The sequence below is a fragment of the Leucoraja erinacea genome, chromosome 5 (assembly GCF_028641065.1).
Source record: "Leucoraja erinacea ecotype New England chromosome 5, Leri_hhj_1, whole genome shotgun sequence".
NCBI lineage: Eukaryota > Metazoa > Chordata > Chondrichthyes > Rajiformes > Rajidae > Leucoraja > Leucoraja erinaceus.
In genome coordinates, this window is record NC_073381.1 from 39,753,409 (window position 1) to 39,771,528 (window position 18,120).

The window sequence follows — 18,120 nt, forward strand, 5'->3', positions numbered from 1 at the left end:
AAGATTTAATAGGAATCCGAAGCGTAACTTTTTCAGACAAAGGGTGGTGGGTGTATGGAACAAGCTGCCAGAGGAGGTAGTTGAAGCTGGGACTATCCCATCATTTAAGAAACATTTGGACATGTACATGGATAGGACAGGTTTGGAGGGATATGAACCAAGACCAGATGGGACTAGTGTAGCTGGGACATGTTGGCTGGCGTGGGCAAGTTGGGCTGAAGGGCCTGTATCCACACTGTATCACTCCATGACGAACCAATGCCACATGGAGTGATACAGTGTGGAAACAGGCCCTTCAGCCCATGGACAGAATGATGGCAACCATGCTGCCCGCCGGTTGGCCAGAAGCCTCCTACCTCCTCGTCCTTTGATTGGCTGGACAACAGCGAGCCGCTGGGCGGTGATTGGTCGGCCGTGGTTGCCAGGAGACGGGGCCTAGCGACGACAGGCGCGGCCGGTGATCGAGGAGCGCTACCATGTTTATCTATTTGTGCAAGAAGGTGAGGCTGCCGCCGCTGTCCTCCGACAGGCTAGATTGAAGCTGCGGGACGGGGCTGTTGCGGGACGCGGACACGGACAAGACGGGGCTGTTGCGGGACGCGGACACGGACAAGACGGGGCTGTTGCGGGACGCGGACAAAGCTGCGGCGGCGACAGTCCCGGGTGCGGGGAGAGCAGCGCATGCCCACTGCCGACACTCCGCCCACCCAGCCTGTTTCTCAGTCACCAAACTGTTTATGTTTTCGGAGTTACTTTGAAATGCAATTCATGAAACCGTGTAGGAAGGAACTCCAGATGCTGGTGTACACCGAAGATAGGCAGCATCTCTGGAGAGAAGGAATGTGTGACCCATTGCCTTCTCTCAGGAGATGCTCGCCTGTCCCGCTGAGTTAGTTACTCCAGGATTTTGTGTCTATTTTATGAATGGGTGACGTTTCGGATCGAAACCCTAAGACAGTCTTGGTCGTAGTATCCTTACCTCGAGAGTGGGCATTGTTCAAGTTTATAAACAACTCTCAAATTCAACAATATGAGACATTATCAGTAGATAATATGAGTTGAAATAAGGGTCTCATCCCAAACATCACCTATTCCTTTTCTCCAGAGATGCTGCCTGACCCGCTGAGTTCCATCCACAATTTTGTGATCTTTGGTTTAAACCAGCATCTGGAGTTCCTCCCTACACAATAGAATACATTATGATTGTTCCTCTTCATCTGTCGACCGATTTATCTTACCTCGCCCCGTTAAACTGACAAAATCTTGCTCGATTGGGTAGATGTTTACTGGGTATGAGCAGCCAAAGAAACTTAGAAATGTGCAGGAAGAAGTAAACACGGTTTGAAAAAGATGTACAATGTGTTGATGGCTTGCTGTGTATGTGGTTTTGGAGAAATGTTTTTTCTTTCATTGTAATTTTTATTTGCAAATGAAACCTGTAAGAGTCATAACATGAAGCAGTCCCTTTGGCCCAACTCACCCATGTCAACTACAATATCATGTTAGTTGGACTTCAGGCTTGAAGTGCAGTTAAGACGAAATAAATTCCAATCCCTTTCCTATAAATACTTGGCTGGATGTCCTGTTTTTGGCAGTACCAGTCAGAATCACAGCAATATTCTGAAGATCTCTCCTGGTCCGAGAACACTGATGCAATTATCAAGAAAGCATATCAGCGACTCTACTTCCTGAGTAGATTATGGAGAGTCGGTATGTCAAGGAGGACTCTCTCTAACTTCTACAGATGCACAGTAGAGAGCATGATGACCGGTTGCATTGTGGCTTGGTTCGGCAACTTGAGCGCCCAAGAGCGGAAAAGACTACAAAAAGTAGTAAACACTGCCCAGTCCATCATCGGCTCTGACCTCCCTACTATCGAAGGGATCTATCGCAGTCGCTGCCTCAAAAAGGCTGGCAGCATCATCAAGGACCCACACCATCCTGGCCGCACACTCATCTCCGCGCTACCTTGAGGTAGAAGGTACAGGAGCCTGAAGACTGCAACGTCCAGGTTCAGAAATAACTACTTTCCCACAGCCATCAGGCTATTAAACTCAACTGAAACAAATCTCTGAACATTAATAGACCATTATCTGTTTATTTGCACTTTACCTGCTTATTTATTGATGTGTATATATATTTATATAATAGTATATGGACTCACTGATATGTTCTGTATTCATGCCTACTATATTCTGTTGTGCTGAAGCAAAGCAAGAATTTCACTGTCCTATCTGGGACACATGACAATAAACTCTCTTGACTTGACTTTTGCTTGAATGTATATTCTGAATTTGTGTAGGAAAGAACTGCAGATGCTGGTTTAAATCAAAGGTAGACACAAAATGCTGGAGTAACTCAGGAGGACAGGCATCATCTCTGGAGAGAAGGAATGGGTGACATTTCGGGTCGAGACCCTTCTTCAGACTGATTCAGATTCTGAATTTATCGCTAAACCACAATGACAGACTTAAAAGAAGTGACTGAAAACTTTGGAAAATAACTTCTAAGAAGACTTTTAAAGACAAAGAAAGATAGATAATAGGATTTTGTTAAGTTTCGGAATATAGCACAAAACCTAATCCTCTCACATGAACACTATCCTACACACTAGGGACAATTTATACAATTATACCAAGCCAATTAACCTACAAACCTCTACGGCTTTGGAGTGTGGGTGGAAACCAGAGATCCCGGGGAAACCCACACGATCACAGAGAGAACATACAAACACTGTACAAACAACACCCGTAGTCAGGATCGAACCTGGGTCCCTAATGCTGCAGCAGCAACTCTACTACTGTGCCACCATGCCACCCTAAATTGGCAAAATTTGAGAAGAGTTTAAAACCATGTGACATTATTTGTCAGAAAGTTATTTTACTGACAGGTGAGTTGGAAAAGTAAACATTGCAGGAATGGATAAATGGCTGGGTAATGTTGAAAATCAAGGTTGATGTGAAGTGGAGACCAACATGAGTGTTTTAACTTCAGAGTTGGGGCAACAAAGAACCAAAGTAGGTCAGCAAGTGTAAAGATGCCCTGGTGCTCATCAGCATATGATGGCAGCACCTGCAGTAATTTGATTACTTTATTTAATCCATGCCAATCTAATTTATTGTACAATGTTCCACTTTTGTATTTCATTCAGATTGCCATTCCAAGTAACATTCAATTGAGATGTGTTTCCTGGAATAAAGACCAAGGATTTATTGCCTGTGGTGGTGAAGATGGTCTCTTAAAAGTGCTGAAGCTTGAAACACAGACAGGTAGGGAAAATTTGAACGCCAAGTAGCGTGCAATAACATTTTGAAAGAATCTTGTTATTCACAATCATTTTATGATCTCTTAAATGTGTGTGGGAAATGTGTCTAGAGACAAAACTAATTTGGTGTTCAAGTGATCTACCTTTTCAGCATGAAAAGAGTTGTTTCACTTAAAAGTCAAGGTTTGGATTGTAAGACAAGAAATTGGGCTCGAAATAAATATAGGAAATGTTGGAAATACTCAGCAGTTTATGAAAAGAGAAATTAAGGAAGCTTTCAGCGCAATTACCTTTCATTTCAACATTCATTTTGATTCTTGACAGTTTGGATGAAAGATCACCAAGTTGAAATTGTAGTATTGTTTTTCTTCATGGGTGCTGCCTGTTTTGCTGAGTATTTCTGGTACTTCCTGTTTTATTTTAGATTTCCAGAATCTGCAGTTATTTGCTTTTGGAAAATTGAGGCAGTTTCGTATATTTTTGGGTGCAATGAACATCTACTAGAATATACACTCCCAGCATTGGTTGCATTATGACTATGTATGTGTTATATACACAGTACGAATTTAGTGGCTGCTTTGGATCATTGTTGATTAGGGTATCTGTCAATATTATACACAGAAAATCTGTGTAATGTGGGAGAGTGGATCTGGGAACAGAATAATTTTTAGGTCTAATTTTCAGTTTGACTCCAAAGAGGAAATCACAGACAATTGTGGTTCGGAGAGAAATAAAAGGAGAGAGAATGCACTTGGCACTTTTGATCCATTTGAATGCTTCTAGTCTGCTCTTGATTTTCATAGTCTACTCCTATTATCTCATTGTATAACTCCATTTACAGCCACCTAAAATAGTAGTATGAAATGGCATTTGGTTTCTAATTTAGCCATTATGGGTTTCTGTAGATGATACAAGACTAAAAGGATTGGCAGCACCTAGCAACCTTTCTATGAATCAGGCATTAGAAGGACACAGTGGTAAGTTTTCTTTTCATTCCATATATTTGGTGAAAAATGAAAGCTTGGTATAGAATGTATAGTTCTCACTTGTTGGCTGTTTATAAAATAACATTTTAAGTTCTGCAAAACTGTTAGAATGTAAAACCAAAATTAATTGATTTGCTAGTGTTGATGCCAATTTTAAACTATTGTTTTATTTTGTAGTACACTCCAAACTGCTGCACTAATGGACATTATAGGTTTATAACTGTTGCAGTTGTTTATATTGGTCAGCAGCAATAAAGTGGACATAAAAAAGTAATGGGTATACTTTTTAAGATATTTGGCACATCATTCCTAACTTAGTTCTAATTCAATTCCATATAAATGATCACGTTACTTGTTACTTTATTGTTGTAATGAGAAAATAATGTTTTTTAAAATTTGACGGGTACAATCGATAGTTTGCTTGTAGTATTGAGTCTTTCTCTGGTAGATTTTTTGACTTAATTATGAAATATGGCTTTTAGTTTTAGACACCCCTACCCTGAGAAAGAGGCTGTATCTCTCCACCTTATCAACACCCCTCAGGATTTATGCACTCTAGAAGGTTGTTCCTCAATCACCCATGTTCCAGGGGAAAAGTTCCCAGCTTACCCACTCTCTCTCCTTATAACACACACCATCCAGTCTGGGTAACATCCTTATGCACCTTTACTGCACCCTTTCCAACTTAATTATATTCTTATAATTAGGCGACCAGAAAAATGCACACAATACTACAATACTCCAAATGTGACATTGCTATTGACTTGTATAGTTGCAACATCCGGTAGGCGGCGCGACTCTGGTCAGCGGCGGCCTCTGCAGCCTGTCCGCGTTTTTATTATTTTTTGTCTGTGTTTTTATGTAGTTTTTGTTATTTTATGTTGGGGTGTGTGTGTGGGGGGGCGGGGGGAAACTTTTGAATCTCTCCCTGCACTGGAGACCCGACCTTTTCTCGTCGGGTCTCAGTTGTCGTTGGGGCCGCAACGAGGAGCGGCCTCCAACAGGAAGAAGCCGGGGACTCTGGTGCCGACGACTCACCGTCGCCGTCGCGGGGCTGGCCGAGTCCGGAGCGGGTGGAGCGGTGGAGGAGCGCTGCCGCTGCCGCTGCTGCTGCTGCTGCTGCTGCTACTGCAGCTGCTGCTGCTGCTGCTGCCGGCCGCCTGCTGCTGGTGCGGGGACTGCTGCTGCAGGTCTGCGGACGGCGGCACCGGGAGCCCGCGGATCCCTGGAGGGAGACCGCTTTTCGGGGCTCCTGCAACGGCGACTTCTCCCGCCCGAGATGTGGGGTCGAAGAGCTCCTGGAGCGGGGCCTAACACCACTGCCCCGCGCGGCTTGGAGTGGCTGCGGGACTCTGCGGGCGCGCACCGGGGTCTTTAACGCCGGGGCCCGGTGTGCGGCCTCGCGCCACCCGGCGTGGCTTTGATGGCCGCGGGACAATCGCCATCGCCAGCCGGGGGCTTTGACTTTGGCTCTGACATCGGGGGGGGGGGGGTGGAGAGTGCAGTGGAGAGATAAGTTTTTTTGGCCTTCCATCACAGCTATGTGATGGATGTTTATGTAAAATGTAATTATGTTGTGTCTGGGGTCTATTTGTGTGTAATGTATGGCTGCAGAAACGGCATTTCATTTGGACCTCCAGGGGTCCAAATGACAATTAAATAGACTATTGACTATTGACTATTGACTATTGACATGACGTCCCAACTCCTGTAGTCAAGCGTCTGATTGATGAAGGCAAACCTGCCAAATACTGCCTTCACTGTTCTTTTGTTTCTATTCACTATATCTAGTTACTAATTTAAAAGATTTTAATAAGGTTTATTTTAATATAAATGATCATTTTTTTAAATTCCTGAGTAATGAAGATTTTGGTTGAAAATTATCTTTGGTTGGACTGTTAAAGTAATTAAACTCTGTTGTTAGGTGCTGTACAAGTGGTGACTTGGAATGAGCAGTACCAGAAATTGACAACAAGCGACCAGAATGGTCTTATTATTGTGTGGATGCTGTATAAAGGTCAGTTAACTTCTCTTTTGGTTCCCTAGATTGACTCTGGAGTGATTACAGGTACGTATTGTAAGCATTCTAAACTCATTTTCATAAAGTGCTATAATCAAATCAGATGTCAACTTTGGTTTGATTAATAAGCACAGGAGGATCTTGTCAGGAGCCATAGCAGGAATCCCTAAAAAGTAATTGAGGTGTCAACACAGTGATTTTGCAGTACTGGGCTACATGTGTGATAAACAATAAAAATAACATGCAATAGACAAGTCCAAATTATCCCATATCAATGGATCAAGTCGGGTCTGCAGTCAAATAAATGAATAAAAACACAATGCATATTTAAAATTTGGAAGAAAATGTCGAACAAGTAGCAATATTATATGATTGATATTATATATTGGATGGTGACCATTGCAGCAGTTTCCTAGTATTTCTTTACTGCTATTGATATTTTGAAAGTAGACCTTGTGAATTGATTTCAGGTTCTTGGTATGAGGAAATGATCAACAATAGGAATAAATCTGTTGTTCGTGGTATGAGTTGGAATGTTGATGGACAGAAAATCTGCATCGTGTATGAAGATGGTGCTGTCATTGTGGGTTCTGTGGATGGTAATGTATTTTTTATACAAAGAAAATGTAAAAGATTTTAATATATTTATCTGATGATTTCTCATGGATAATGTATTTTCATTTAAACTCTTCATTTTAGAATAAAGGTGCAATAGATATTGGTTAATTAATTTGTCAGTTAATACATATTACATATAATGAACCAACATTAAGAAAATAAGCACATAATTATTCTCAAAATACTTTGATGTATTATAAATGTTGCCTTTTTTGCAACTATGGTAAGAACTTTGGCTTTGCATACCGGCACTAGACATGTGAAAGAATGTTAGTCATCGTCATCATTGGATCCATAGGGGCAGCCAACCTACATATATATATATAGCACTAACTGCAAGGAGATATAAATTTTGATTTATCTTTGAAATTAAAGTTTGTTTTAATAATTTCAAGAGCATCTCATTGCTTAACATTTTCTTAATGATGGATAAAAATTTTCTGTGCTTTCTTAGGTAACCGAATCTGGGGTAAGGAATTGAAGGGCCTCCAACTCAGTCAAGTTGCCTGGTCACCAGACAGCAAGGTTCTTATATTTGGCATGGCTAATGGAGAAATACACATCTATGACAGCCAAGGCAATTTTATTGTACGTTAACTACTTTTTATGATTCCTTCAAATTATTAAATGTTGTTGACATTTTTATAGACCTACTTGGTTTATTTCAATTTTCATAGGTTGAATTCTAAATGTGCTACATATATTTTTAATCATTTGTAATGTTTTAGGATCATTCAGATTGGCAGAACTTACTGTCAAGAGGGCTTTATTTTGTGTAAATGGGTGAAACATAATTTATATTTTGTCCTATTAAGGAATATTCCATTTTAAAATTTGTAATTCAGCTACTGCAGATATTATATTATTCACATAGACGAGTACAATTGCAAAATATATCAATTTAATTTGCGCTGCAGCAAAATTTGAGAGGATTTTCATATTGTAATTATTTATGCTTTCCTTGTACATCTGTAATATGATACCAATGTATTCAATATATCTTTAAACGTTTAGGTGAAGCTTTTACTCCAATGCCTTATTAATGTCACTGGTGCCGTCAGTATTGTTGGTATCCATTGGTATTCTGGAACGGAAGGCTACGTTGAACCAGATTGTCCCTGCTTGGCGATCTGTTTAGACAATGGTCGTTGTCAGATAATGCGCCATGAGCACGATGAGAGTAAGTACAATCACGCATAAGTTGGGATGGATACAAACTCTGGTGGCCTAGCCTTCTCTGTCTACCTGCTGGATGAAGTGGTGAATACATTCCACACCCCATGCTTCCCCATAGCCACAGCATTTTTGGAGTTGGAGATCTATTGTGTCCTAAAGTACTGTACTAGAATGAACATGATTCCCCATGCCACTGTGAGGCTAACAAGTGTCATTTTCCTCTCTGTCCGTATCTCTGACCGACATCTACTATAAACCCACTGACTCCCATGGCTATCTGGACTACACTTCTTCCCACCCTGCTTCCTGTAAGGACTCCATCCCCTACTCCCAATTCCTCCGCCTACGCTGCATCTGCACCAAGGAAGAGGTGTTCCAAATGAGGGCATCGGAGATGTCGTCATTCTTCAGGGAACGGGGGTTCCCCTCTTCTATTATAGATGAGGCTCTCTCCAGGATCTCTTCTATATCCCGTAGCTCTGCTCTTACTCCCCATCCCCCCATACGTAACAAGGGCAGAGTCCCCCTTGTCCTCACATTCCACCCTACCAGCCGTCACATACAACAAATAATCCTCCGACATTTTCACCACCTCCAACGGGATACCACCACTGGCCACATCTTCCCATCTCCTTCCCTGTCTGCTTTCCGTGGAGACCGCTCCCTCCGTAACTCCCTTGTCAATTCATCCCTTCCCACCCAAACCACCCTCTCCCATTGCACTTTCCCTTGCAACCGTGGGAAATACTACACTTGTCGCTTTACCCCCCCCCCCCTTGAGTCCATTCAAGGACCCAAGCAGTTTTTCCAGGTGCGGCACCTCCTCCAACCTCATCTATTGCATCCGCTGCTCTAGGTGTCAGCTGCTCCACATCGGTGAGACCAAGCGTGGGCTTGTCGATTGCTTCGCCCAACACCAATGCTCGGTTCGCAATAACCAACCTGATCTCCTGGCAGCTCAGCACTTCAAATCCCCCTCCCATTCCAAATCCGACCTTTCTGTTCTGGGCCTCCTCCATGGCCAGAGTGAGGTCCACCGTAAATTGGAGGAGCAGCACCTCATATTTCGCTTGGGCAGTTTACACCCCAGTGGTATGAACATTGGCTTCTCCAATTTCAGGTAGTCCCTGCTTTCTCCTCCCCTTCCCAGCTCTCCCTCAGCCCACTGTCTCCGCCTTTTCCTTCCTTCGCTCCATAGATGCTGCCTCACCCACTAAGTTTCTCCGGCATTTTTGTCTACCTACAATTTTCTGGCATCAGCAGTTCCTTCTAAAACAAAACACTAACTGGTGTACACCTACAAATGACTGAATGGCTAAATATTTTTTCAAACCAACTCAACCTGGTCATTTTCAATGATTTCACAGAAGAATGCTTATTTTTAGGTGAATACATTGTTGCATTGTTGTAAATCACGGAACTGCAATGTGTAATTGTCTTATTTCAGCATTAGATTTTACATATGTAGTTTTCTAATGCATCTCATTGGAAACTTGAACTGTATTTCAAAGAGAGTAACTTTGCTTGCAATTTCCTGATTGCAGCTTGGGTGGATTCTCTATCTTGTGTATAGTGTGGATAATGGAATTTTGTGATTTTTTTTCCCTACCAGATCCTGTCCTGCTTGATACTGGTATAAATGTGGTTGGCATTCAGTGGAACTATTGTGGGAGTGTGTTGGCTGTGGCTGGTTCCCAAATGTGTCCTGGTCAAGACAAGCAGATCAATGTTGTGCAGTTCTATACTCCTTTTGGTGAGGTGAGAACTTTTCTCTTTATCATTATTTTATTTGGTGAAACTTATAGTTACCTATTTAAGAAAGAACTGGTCATTTAGAAAAAGACAATGTCTGTTCGGAAAATTCCATTAAAATGCCATAAAATTCCATTAATCTATTTTCTGATTGTTTAGAAAGTCCAGTGAGTTTTACTGGGTCACTCCTTATTTCAGTGTTTGGCTTTCAGCTTGCAGGGAAGGCTCTGGAGTGCAAGTCGGATGTGTGGTATGAAACCAAGAGTCCAGACTAATATGCTGGGTAATAGGCTACAGGTCACAGGAGGTCAGAAACCCACTGAAAAACAAGCTGAAACTCGCCAGCTTCAAAATTTCACTAAAAATCACCATGCTCAGTCTCTTCATTCATTTTAAAACTGAAAAGTATATTTTAATGTTTTACAACATAAAAATAAAATGAAATAAATATGTCTATTAGTAGGTATTAACATGAGTAACATCTAATAGTCCAGAAAATCTCCTAGTCTGGCACCACAGCATTCCAACAGTGCTGGATTAATGAAATTACTGTAAACTAAATAAATAATTTGTCAAATGACAATTAATTCATTAATATAAAAATCCTCTTCTATATTTAATTAAAAAGACCAGGATCTCAAGTGATTGGGTGTGAAATGTTTTCACAATCAGACAAAGGTCTTTGAGTTAGATTTGATCTACTGCAATTCCTAGTGTGGCCTGCTGGAGGCATATTCCACCTTACACAACAACCGTGGCAACATAACCCATTATATTGATCTATAATACTGTTTTTTTTTTGCAGTGGAAGTGAAGACTATGTGGGAGGATGGGTTGGGTCATTGGAAGGGGAAGAAATTGAATGAGGTGTTCAGATAGAGTTATGGGTGTTAGAGAATGGGGAAGACGGTGTTGGAAATAAGAAGAAGAGATACAGCAGATACTGGATGAGATCAGGCAGATAATTGAGAGGGATAGAGTATGCTATCAATCAGTAACAGTGGAAATTTGGGATGGGAGATTTTCTCCAGAGATGCTGCCTGACCCGCTGAGTTACTCCAGCATTTTCTGTCTGTCTTCATGTCATTGTATATACTCAGTGATCTCTGTGCACTACCGTGACATGTATACTAAGGTGCTTGTAGCAATTTCATTTGATACCACTGTCCCAACTTGAAAGTAGCCATAATGGAAAGGTTTGGTGGTGTATAAAGGAAGTGAAACTTAGAACTGGGTTTTTAAAGATGTAGATAAAATGTGAAGGATTAGAAGTGTGGTGGAGATTCAGAAAGGAAATAAAGAAGTTTGTCAGGTGAAACATGCTTCTTTAGACCTTGAAAAAGCTTCTCACTCAGATATATTGTATACAAAATAACTCAGATGGACATAATTCTCAGAAGAAAAATGCCTCCCTGAAATTTGAGGAATGGTATAATTCTTAACTTATTTTCCTCTTTCCCATTTCTTTAAGCATTTGCGTACATTAAAAGTTCCTGGCAAACAGATGTATGCAGCATCGTGGGAGGGAGGAGGGCTGAGAATCGCACTTGCTGTGGATTCGTTTATCTATTTTGCCAACATTAGACCCGATTACAAGGTAAAACCTCTTGACTCAAATATGTTTTAAATGCATTTTGAGGTAGACAAGGTGTTTATTATTTTTTTCAAATAGAATGCTTACATTTGATGGTTAAGAATTAAAAAGGAAGCAATTGCTTTGCTGAGGCTGACATATTTTTGAGGTATTAGTCATTGTGGTAATATGTGATGCAAAGTACTTTTGCAAATTTTGCAAAACAAAAGAGTAGGTAGCTTATTATTTGTGAAAATTGTTTGTAAAATTTGAGACGATGGAATACCTTTGGTCAACCAGTCTCTCATTGAACTGATTAAGTGAAGATTCTCATCTGTATTAAATTGAAAAATAATGAGTGAATCAAATATGCATTTGGAAAAAGATAGTTTACAGTGACTTTGTGCCAGTTATAAGACAAACAAGATCTTGTAATTTCAAGTAACTTGCTTTCAATAGCGTGTTCTTGGAAATACAAGGCATAATAATTCAGGGCCTGTCCCATTGACACGACTTTACAGTGACTGTCTTCGACCTTCAAGCTCGAGGGTACTCGCCTGGAAAACCTCGAGCTAGATCAACCGTCAGCGATGAAACCGCGGGCTGGATCGACCAACCGCACACGCACACACACACACACACACACACACACACACACACACACACACACACACATTGCAAAGGCCGGAGCCAGGGAAAGCGGGGGAGCGCTGTCTGAAATTCACACCCGCGATGAACAGGAAGGTAAAAGATGGCTGCACAGTGTACGGTTAGTCCTTTAGAGAGCGCGGGAGGGGGGGGTTGGGGGGAGAAGGAGTGGAGGCACTTTTAAGAAGCCAGACAACTTATAATAAAGTTTAGCGGGCATTTAAATTACCGGTCGGTTTTCCTTGGTCCTGAAAACTCCAATGAGCCAATTAAAATGCCCGGTCAGTGAAGGAGATTGCCTACGGCTGCCCTTGACTGCTGTTGACTTTCCAGCATTGGGCTGGAACCGACTCAAGCTGTACCCATTTAAATTCTACTTAGGTGGAGTAACAAGCTTTGCCAAAACCTGGTTGAACTGAGTTGACGCAGTGACGGGTCCAATCCAGAATTGTTCAGATTAATTTCCCCTGGAAATAATCTTTAAAAAAGGCATTCCATAGGGATTAACATTGTTACGTATAAACTGAGATGCAAAATCACTAATCCATGCAAGTACAGGTCATGTTCTGAAGTACTCACTGAATTTCTGGCTGGTGGATATGGAAGAATATGGAAGAAATTAATTTAGAGGGAAATTAAAGGAAAATGAAAAGCAGAGACTTTACAGGTTTGCTTCAAGAGACTTTATTGCATGATATCATGGAGAGGTGGCGGCAGTTAACTGCTCACCAGTTCTCTGAATTCACAGCAGATTTAGCCGACAGTTAGACTGTGCAGTAAACAACTTTTGTTCTAAGTTAGATAACACTACAAAATATACTTTATCCTGTTATTACTATCTACTACATGGGTACCAATTATTTCATTAGTCATAACATTAGTTTTGTTTATGTTATTCTTAATCACTAACAGATGGTTAATACAAGTCAAACATAATACAAGGACATCTTGACATTATTCTATCTCGCCTTTAGGTAGACTGTGCCACCATCCCCTTTCCAAGCCAATCATAAACCCCTCATTTACTGCAACATTTCTATGCTACTAGCAGTAGGGGCCGCGGGTGGTCTACTGCAACTTCCCACAGGGGAAAACAAGCTTCCTTATCTCCAACTACTATTTCATGTTTACATTAACTATCCACCCTTCAATACATTCCTAGTCAAGAGGTTATATGTCTAATCTTATTTTGCCGACTCCCACGAACCTCTTCTGCACCTGGTCAACGAGAGATGCCAATTGCCACCCTTTCGTTACCTTGTTCAATTCCAATCAAAATTAAGTAAGAAAAGATATTAATATTTTCTTCCACACTCAACCATCATGTTCTATATTAGAAAACAATGTTTGCATGTTTGTTAATAAAGCTGATGAATGGGAAATTTCTAGGGCAAAATGTAATACAAACAGAAAATGAAGAAAATGCACAGATTACTGAATTTAATATTCTCAGAAGATCCTTTGGCATAACCGATTGCTGAAATGGATTCCTTCTATAAGACTGACCAAAACAAAATATTTAGAAAGTAGACAAAAATGCTGGAGAAACTCAGCGGGTGAGGCAGCATCAATGGTGCGAAGGAAATAGGCAACGTTTCGGGCCAAAACCCTTCTTCAGACTGATGTGAGGGTGTGGGTGGGGGGGGGGGAGAAAAGAAAGGAAGAGGAGGCCTATTTAGACATCTTCTTTCTGCCTTGTTCAATTTGAATGAACAGTCCCAATTGAGACAGGCTTTTTGACATTCCTGTTTTATTTCAGATGTCTTTAATTCGCAGTTCTTGTTTTTAACTTTTTTAATGTTTTCGAATCTCATTATCATTATCACAATTGACTATATAAAAGGAGAGATGAGATTTACTAATACATAAAGCATTGTTGAGACTATCTTGAGTTGCAGCAAGACACCATATCTCTGAAGTGAAGTCAAGGAAACATAGAAACATAGAAAATAGGTGCAGGAGTAGGCCATTCGGCCCTTCGAGCCTACACCGCCATTCAATATGATCATGGCTGAAATAGTAGGAAAGTCAAAATTAGTGCATGAAAATGATTTGATTGATATTTATTTATCAAGAAGAATTTTAATAACATTTACTTAAGAGGCTTTTTGAGAATATTTAAACTTGTAACAAATGCTTTTACACTAGTCATGCGAAGCACAATGTTATAAATTTAGAAATGCAAACAATGCAAAATAAAGAAACTGAAGAGAAGAAAAGTTGATTAACAGAATTACACAAACAATCTTTTGATGCACGTTTAAAAATAATTTATGAGGGTAAAACAGCACAGTTTTATTAAATAATAAGCTGGTTTGTTTTCAGAAATTGTACTGATTCTTTTTATCTTTTGGCAGTGGGGTTATTGTTGCAACACAGTAGTATATGCATACACCAGACCTGATCGCTTGGAATACTGTGTAGTCTTTTGGGACACCAAGAACAATGAAAAGTATATAAAGTATGTAAAGAGTCTGATTTCAATAACCACATGTGGTGACTTCTGTATTTTAGCAACTAAGGCTGATGAGAGTTCTCTTCAGGTAAGAAATTATCGTTTTTGGCATTATATATAAATTTAACACCCTCAAAAGGAGACCATTAGTATTGTGACTGAACTATTTAATCAACTGTTTAGATGGCATTTCTTCATAAAGTAAAAAAGTGTATTCAAAATGTGTACTGGAAAATCTTTGCAAGGTGTGGCACAATAAACAGCAAATTGTTGAGATACAGAAAATAATGGAAAGGGTGCTGCAGGTTTGAAGAGTCAAGTAGAGTACTCCTGCAGTAAAAGTTATGTGTTGTCATAATCACAGCTGAGAATGGCAAGATATAGGACAATGGTTAATTCTCTAAACTGAGAGGAATGCAAGCTTCAAATATCCCAACGGATGTATAAATATAGATATTAAAATAAATATACATAATGTATACTGCTTGTGCCCAACCATGGGATCATCAGGAATTTCTCTCCCAAGCTATATCTAAACTCCTAGCTTCTGTGGAGCTAAAAATATCTCAATCCTCTTTAAGAATTCTGGCGATGATAGTGAGGTGAGGATTATTGGATTATTTGGGGATGGGGGGGGGGGGAGATGCTGACTGCCTGACATTGATGTTTTAAGATTTTAATGAAAATGTTATGGCAGTACCTCTATCTGTTCATATTTCTTTGGGGTTCCCACATATGTTCCATACTCAGTGATCCAAGTCAAGATCACCATTATTTTTTCTGGGTGTTCTCGTACTCATTTGACCCAGATAATTATTTTTTATTTGATCTGTGCATTTGGGAGCTGGGACCAAATTACTATATTTAGATTCATTAAATATTTCCCATGCTAATTTCAATATTTATTGCTTATTCAATATTTATTGCCTTTTCAAATTGCTTTTTCATATGTCTGGTGTATTCACTCCTATCCTTTCAATAATTGTTTCCTCCTGATAATTCCTATTGCTACAGTTTTAACTGCCTTTGCTCAATGCATTACAAAGGGGCAGAAACCATCCACAATGGAGAGCAGTACTGAAAAAGGTGACGAGAATTTGGAAGAGAAATAGAATACTTTTCGAGGCGGTCGACTTTGATAATATATTAATGAGCCCTATTTGACAACTACTTAAAACATTTAAAGTGGGAATTAGAAAATTACAACAGTTTTCACTGCAGGGCAGCAAAAATGCTATGCTCGCTGGCACTGACATAATGATAAAGAGATTTATTTAAATAATTATTTTGTAAAGTAGAAAGAGCCCTAAAATAACTGACACAAAATATGACATGGGTAAGCGATTTGGTGAATTTTGTTTTAGTCTATCATAATGAGGATCATCAGTGGAACATGTATTCTGGCTTTGGGCCAGTCAGATCAGTCAATACCAATCATTGGATAAGACTGTAAAGAATTAAATGACTATATGCATGTTCCTGATGCATAAACAAAATTTAAGGACAGGACTAATATCGACTTTTCATGCGATAGCTGCAGTAAAGTTTTGTTAATCTAGACTTGGTGGTGCCGATTGGCAAATTTCCAGACCATCGGGTTTACACCTATCAGTACCTCAATACATTTTAAATTCATTTTTTAGACGTTATACGTTAGTGTAATGAATTTTCCAGTCATCCTGGTAAGTTTAGGGAGGAAATGGGTCATAGAAACATAGAAAATAGGTGCAGGAGTAGGCCATTCAGCCCTTCGAGCCAGCACCGCCATTCAATATGACCATGGCTGATCATCCAAAATCAGTACCCTATTCCTGCTTTCTCCCCATATCCTTTGATTCCATTAGCCCTAAGAGCTATATCTAATTCTCTCTTGAAAACATCCAGTGAAGTGACCTCCACTTCCTTCTGCGGCAGAGAACTCACTGGGTGAAAAAGATTTTCCTCATATCAGTCCTTAGTGGCCGAGCTCTTATTCTCAAACTGTGACCCCTGGTTCTGGTCTCCCCCAACATCTGGAATTTTTTTTTCTGCACCTAGCCTGTCCAATCCCTTAAGAATTTTATATGTTTCTATAAGATCCCATCCTTCTAAATTCCAATGAATATAAGCCCAGTCGATCCATTCTCTCATCATATGTCAGTCCCGTCATCCCGGGAATTGACCTGGTGAACCTACGCTGCATTATCTCAATAGAAATAAGTCCTTCTTCAAATTAGGAGATCAAAACTGCACACAATACTCTAGGTGTGGTCTCATCGGGGCCCTATACAACTGCAGTAGGACCTCCTTGCTCCTATACTCAAATCCTCTCACTATGAAGGCCAACATGCCATTTGCTTTCTTCACTGCCTGCTGTACCTGCATGCTTACTTTCAGTGAGTGATGTACAAGGACACCCAAATCTCGTTGCACCTCCCATTTTCCTAATCTGACACCATTCCAATAATGATTAGGAAAGAACTGCAGATGCTGGTTTAAATCGAAGGTAGACACAAAATGCTGGAGTAACCCAGCGGATCAGGCAGCATCTCTGGAGAGAAGTTTGAAGAAAGTTCTCGACTCAAATAATCTGCTTTCTTGTTCTTGCCACCAAAGTGGATAACCTCGCATTTATTCACATTATACTGCATCTGCCATGCATCTGCCCACTCACCCAGCCTATCCAAGTCACCCTGCAGCCTCATAGCATTCTCCTTGCAGCACAGCCACCCACCCAGCTTTGTGCCTACAGGGAACATGGGTAACCTACTGAGCTAGATGAAAAAACCTTGAGAATTTCTGAATTATTGAACAGCACATTATCAGAACATATTGATTATTTCATATGTCATAATACTTGGTTATGTTTTGCATTTCAACAGCAACTATAAGACTATAATATCTTTATCTGTTCCATAATTATATACTTGTCATTGGTTGATAAGATTTTTTTGTTTTCTGTTTCTGTGCTGCTCTTGGAAGGATGAGAACGAGGTGGATCCTGTAGGTGCTATGGTAATCATTTCCAAAACCGAGATTTTAAAACAGTAATATTAATATATGTGGGTTTGTTCTGATTGTCAGTCTATTTTGCATAATTGCTGTTAATTAACTTTCCAATTACATAACTTGAATATTTTGAAAGTATTTATTTTTACCTTCTATTCCCTTGTTTTAGTATGTGCTTGTACTGTGTAATTCCATTGGAACTCCCTTGGATTCAAAATATATCGATATTGGTGAGTACACAAATTGAATTTGTTTTTAAGTTATGAAAGGTATTGATTCCATTGGGCTTGTTTGATCTTACTTTCTTTCTTTGCGACCTATAAAGATTTGTTAAAACTCTGACAAAACTGGCATCTGATTTTTCAGAAATCCTAATGGTCTGGTTCACTCATTGTTAGCTCGAAGGCAAGAAACTCATGCAACCAGAGCCAGGGGTTTAGAACGTAGGCTGGGTTTGCAGCTGAAGCCAGGATTGGGGTCTGGAATGCCAGCAGTCAGGAACCTGGATAGGTTTGTAGCTAGTGCAGGGATCTGGAGTGTTTTTGTATTTTCCATGTAAAGAGTTTTCATGGAAGGTGTCACATATTCTTGGTGTTACTATATTCAGGCTGCTCTGTGTTGGTAGAAAATGGAACATTA

The 18,120-nt window shown here is 40.2% G+C and overlaps 1 protein-coding gene across 2 annotated transcripts in view; it reads left to right on the forward strand.

Annotated features, from left to right (window-relative positions):
* Nucleotides 1-364: 364 nt before the first annotated feature.
* wdr35 (WD repeat domain 35) overlaps nucleotides 365-18,120 on the forward strand; it is a 55,444-nt gene continuing 37,688 nt past the window's right edge. The window contains exons 1-12 of one of the 2 annotated variants that reach the window (XM_055635402.1): nucleotides 365-500; nucleotides 3,152-3,269; nucleotides 4,171-4,242; nucleotides 6,176-6,268; nucleotides 6,742-6,870; nucleotides 7,344-7,477; nucleotides 7,904-8,069; nucleotides 9,678-9,823; nucleotides 11,289-11,414; nucleotides 14,396-14,581; nucleotides 17,455-17,487; nucleotides 17,651-17,711. In XM_055635402.1, coding sequence (XP_055491377.1) covers nucleotides 477-500; nucleotides 3,152-3,269; nucleotides 4,171-4,242; nucleotides 6,176-6,268; nucleotides 6,742-6,870; nucleotides 7,344-7,477; nucleotides 7,904-8,069; nucleotides 9,678-9,823; nucleotides 11,289-11,414; nucleotides 14,396-14,581; nucleotides 17,455-17,487; nucleotides 17,651-17,711 — 1,288 coding nt within the window. In that variant the 5' untranslated portion in view covers nucleotides 365-476. The remainder of the gene's footprint in view (nucleotides 501-3,151; nucleotides 3,270-4,170; nucleotides 4,243-6,175; nucleotides 6,269-6,741; nucleotides 6,871-7,343; nucleotides 7,478-7,903; nucleotides 8,070-9,677; nucleotides 9,824-11,288; nucleotides 11,415-14,395; nucleotides 14,582-17,454; nucleotides 17,488-17,650; nucleotides 17,712-18,120) is intronic. The other variant, XM_055635403.1, reaches the window with a different exon arrangement.